Source organism: Phytophthora infestans, genomic scaffold, assembly GCF_000142945.1.
Source record: "Phytophthora infestans T30-4 supercont1.6 genomic scaffold, whole genome shotgun sequence".
Taxonomy (NCBI): Eukaryota; Oomycota; class Peronosporomycetes; order Peronosporales; family Peronosporaceae; genus Phytophthora; species Phytophthora infestans.
Genome location: NW_003303753.1, coordinates 3,109,009 through 3,113,542, shown reverse-complemented (window position 1 = coordinate 3,113,542; position 4,534 = coordinate 3,109,009). Strand labels below are relative to the sequence as shown.

Here is a 4,534-nt window from a genome sequence, read left to right as displayed (position 1 = left end):
CATGGTCTTCTTGTAGACCGGCAATTCTCTCCCCCCCAGTTCACTGGGTTTCCGGATGAGTTGATGTGGAACTTCTTGTCCTTCTTTCGTCTATTACGACGAGAGCTTGCTTTGGTCAACAACAGAATCAAAGCAGAAGGAGGCATTTTTGGAGTGTTTGTAGACGGAGGTAAGGCCGTCGAGCGACTTTTCCTCCTTTTGTGCTGACTCACACTATGTATACTCACTGGGGGGGGAATCCCCCCGGGGGATTATGAGCAGAAATTAAATGGGAGTAATCAAAGGGAGAGAAGAAAGTCCGATGATGATTACATGACCGGAGCTGGACAGGTGGAATATCCAAGTGAGACGGCAGAGCTGAATGGCGAAATATCTGCGTACAAGGCGATTGCGACCGGGAGCGAGGATGATGCTTGGAATGCGTTGCTGCGCATGGGTCGCCCAATGTGGTGGAGCACTTTCACCGATCGAGATGGATTGCCACAAGCTTCTTCTGGGGATCTAGTCACCCTAGCAACAAATAAGCTGCTGCCAGGGCTCGATTTTAAGCAAGACGCCTCATTCAACGAGAAGACCATGTTTGGTGTTGCGTCGATGCTCTGTCGACTGGGTGTACGTCCGTACTCAACGTCGAAAACAATCTGTTTGAGATAATATATTAGCATTAATGAAGTATCGCTTGGTGCTTCTGGCATTGCATTCGTAGTCCTTACTGTAATCCTTCGTATGTTTGCTTCTTGCTTGCGTATTTTTCTTTGAACTCGATATACTTTGAACGTCACCGATGCAATAACGTAGCGAACTCTTGATATTTTATATTTTTCTGCTCCAGTTTCCACGTCCTAACTTCTTCATCAGGGAACTGCCATTTAAAGCCGCTAGTCTTTGTAGTTTGGACATATGTATTCGAGTTGGAATGTTCCTATTTAGGGAGCCTTTCCCTCATCATTGATAAAAATATCTGATCGAAGAAGTGTCCTAGCCCGATGCTATGAGGCATGTCATCGCATCAAATGATTTGCTTCGTGACAAATTCACTCAGGACATTTTTTTCTTGCATTGAGCTACTTAGAAGTCCTGTAAGATAATCCTGACGGCAAAGACGTAAGGTAAGGTATTACGTGTTCGCGTAGCCAAATTACACCCGCGCTAGGCAAAGACGTGCTAAGCGAAAAATAGTTCAATAGCGGTGAAGGCGGTGAATCAACCACCCCCTTTGTGCGATCGGTTCATGCGTAGAACGGAGAAAGAGAAGATGTATTTTCTCTTCACAGGAAGTATTACCCATGACCAAGATGGGGCTCGCGCGAATCCGTGTGGAAATCGAATCGTCTAAGGACCTTGACTGGAATCTTGGTCCTCACAAGAGCATCTTCCAAGCTCGCAAATAGACGCTTCTTTGCGATTCGGGCACGGTAGGCCGAGTCTACACCCTCCACGAGCTCCAGCTGGACCGCGGAGCTCGTGTTGATGCACGGTAACGGAACAGACTTGATGAAGAATGCACGAGCAGCAAATGGGCCGTAGTACGCTTCCCAGCACGTGGCATCAACCAGCGCGGAATTTGGCAGCATACGTAGGTCAGCCGTCACCTGACTCGTGCAATACAAGATGAATAGGTCGTCGGTACCAGCAACCTTCGACCGCTCTTGCTTGAAAACGTCCAGTGATAGCTTCCCTTCGTCACACTTACAGTGATGAACCTCGTGAAAGAAGCCCTTCGTCGCATCTTCCAGACACAGAAATGCATCTCTAGACGGAGACCCGTCTGCAGATTGATACAGAAAGCACTTCCCTTGATTATTACCGCAAGAACACCTTTCTTCCTTAAATCCTTTGGTCTTCGTTGGCATCCGCTTGTCAGCTAGCGCATACGTCAATTGCCGCTCAATAACGCGTCGATTGCATCCATCGCCAAAGCGTGCCCCATGATGTATATCCGTCCATAGCACAGGTTCCTCCTGGGCGAAAGCTTGCGATTTCAACGCTCGGAACTTGCAGTGGAAATGCTCCCAACGTTGCCAAGGTTTCAAGTCTTCCAACCGTTCTGCTGGTGTGTAAGTAGCAGGTTTGTTCCATGGAATATCATGCGTTTCCAGCAGCATATAGAGAATGAACGGGCATTGGAGTCGAGTTCCATCGAGTCGAATCAACCCACACGAGATAACTTGATCAAGCGTTAGATTTCCAAAAAGCGAATTTCCATCGACCCACCGACGAGAAATCACCGCAAGAAATGTTTGCTTCATACTCTGCATCTGGGCAACAATCGCAGGGTACGCTTGTCGAATTGCAGCCAGCACTTTGTGCATCACCGGAATGAATTCAAAAGCTTGCCCCTGGCTTTGCAGCATCACTTTAAACGATTCTTCCAATGCTCTGCCATGCCCGCCCATGTCATCCACCAATAGCTGCGTCAAAGCTCCATTGCCATAGTCGAATGTATCAAATACGTCTCTTCCGTTGATCTTCGGGCGCTCCAATGATGTCGTCTGCAGCATCTCTCTCCATTGTGGCGAAACGGCCAGAAATTCGTCCACTGGCTGGGTAATAGTCGCCGCGCAGATCACAATCAGCCAGCACTTGGAGGCATTGACGAGGCCACACAGCGACGCAAACGCCGTATAAAACTCGGAACGCTTGCTTCCTGGTTCATGCTGAAGCTTTTGCAAGCTGTCGACGCAGAGAATCACGCACATTTGGCTCGAATCAGTTCCAGTGATTGTCGATAATTTTGACAATACTTGTGTAGGGATAACATGATTCGCATGATCCAACAGAAATTCCTCCCAGACGACCGAATCCTGCAGTTGGTACAGCATTCGAGTTCCCATCATCTTGCGGGGGTCGGACAAGCCATAATTGTCGGTTGTTCCATTCTCAAAAGTGATCTTAAATGTGTAGGCATTCCGCAAGAGCTGCTTCATCGCTGGATCTCCTTGCGTCTCATCACGAAAGATTTGCTGCTGCAAGATATTCGGAAATTCGTCAAGCAATCTCGACTTTCCAGTTCCGGGGCCATCTAAGCACACGAATAGCGGATGAGTTCGCTTGTCCGTCTTTCCATCTCTCCAAGCTTGATAATGACAACCTATGGCGGATGCAAGGTTGCCAAGATCCAATGAATTCTGGAAATCCCATGTCGCACCAGTCGTCCCGACCAGAGGCTTTGGCTCCTTCCAAACGAACGATTGCTGCGATTCCGTCGGCGCCACCACTTGACGCTGCGTCGGCACTTGCACAATGAGCGCATTCTCTTCATTATTCCCATACGCCGTCACTGGGGACCCCGACTGGGGCAGCAGCACGCTTCGCTTCGCATCGTACTCCGCCCGGTTCGCAAAGACTGTGAGATCGGACGCAGCAATCCCTGCGAGGTGACTGTCTCTGAACTTCTCCTTTACCGCATCCCGCAACGCAACAACATCTTCGATATCCACGACAACAGCATCAGCCGACGTCACCGCGTTCCCATCTTCGCCTACGAGCTGGAACCATTTCCGCGCCATCCTTCAATCTCAAACGGCAACTTCATTCTCATGGCTGTCTGTAAGGGTGTCTAGGGGTACTTTCGTTGCTCTTATATGGAATGGCTGGGCGGATGTTGAGCGGACGACGAGCGGACAAGACGAACATCATTCTTGCTTTCTTTGGGGACGGGGACTCATACTCGTCACCTGCAGTAGCTACGCGGAACAACCGTGCGCCCAATCAAGCTGTCGCTGCGATAGACGCAGTCACACCGGCGTCAATGACTCCTCTGCTCTCCAGCATCGATCGCATCAGCGCTGCTCTGGAAGCTGCAGTGGCACATCCTCCACCGCCGACCGGTACAGTGCGTGTGTGCCACGCAACGGAAGACGAGTGGAACGCGTTTGCAGACAGCGAGGATCCAATCGTTCGACTCAATTATCTTGAATGGTTTCCTGACACGGAAGAGATTCACATCATCGAGTTTGCCGACGCTCCACACGAAGATTACGTTGGAGAGCTAAACGATCAATTTCGTGAACGGCATGTCAAGCGATGGCTCAAAGGCCACTTGGCCGCCAAGAATTGTCAAGGGCGACAATGGTGCTCAGATCTCAGTTATGGACCACGCGAAGTAACACCCGGCTCGGTGCTTCCTCCAAACGTTCCAATATTTGCAGACTTTCGGACGATTAAGGTTGAGATTGGAGTTTCTCAGCAGTGGGGCATGGCACCTGGAGAGCTCGACCACAAGGCGATTGCGATATGGGCTGCGATGCCAAGAGTCGAATATGTGCTATGTGTGTCGTTCGATCCCGACTTTGCGAATGCCGAATACAAGCTGTATGATGCTCGCGTCCATCCACTTGTGCAGCTGGCTCCACTATCAATCGCCGCTCCAAGCACGGTGATCCAGTTGGACGGACGTCGAATCCTTGGTATTCCGCCACGGATGGCGCTCCCGGTAGGGTTTCCTGCAACTCTGTCGGTGGATTTGTACTCTCCATTGGCCTGGGCAATGCGTTAATCAGACGTCCAGCAAACTCTTGCGCAGCAACTGTGG

The 4,534-nt window shown here is 50.2% G+C and overlaps 2 protein-coding genes across 2 annotated transcripts; one reads left to right on the top strand and one right to left on the bottom strand.

The window, feature by feature from the left end:
• Window positions 1-1,280: 1,280 nt before the first annotated feature.
• PITG_04805 (crinkler (CRN) family protein, putative) lies at window positions 1,281-3,512 on the bottom strand (the record flags this gene model as incomplete). The annotated part of the gene is made up of 1 exon (XM_002905470.1): window positions 1,281-3,512. The coding sequence occupies one exon, from the start codon at window positions 3,507-3,509 to the stop codon at window positions 1,281-1,283; it is 2,229 nt and encodes a 742-aa protein (XP_002905516.1).
• A 77-nt stretch (window positions 3,513-3,589) lies between these two features.
• Window positions 3,590-4,498, top strand: PITG_04804 (uncharacterized protein; the record flags this gene model as incomplete). Its single annotated transcript, XM_002905469.1, has 1 exon — window positions 3,590-4,498. One exon carries the CDS (start codon window positions 3,590-3,592, stop codon window positions 4,496-4,498), a length of 909 nt encoding a protein of 302 aa, XP_002905515.1.
• Window positions 4,499-4,534: the final 36 nt, after the last annotated feature.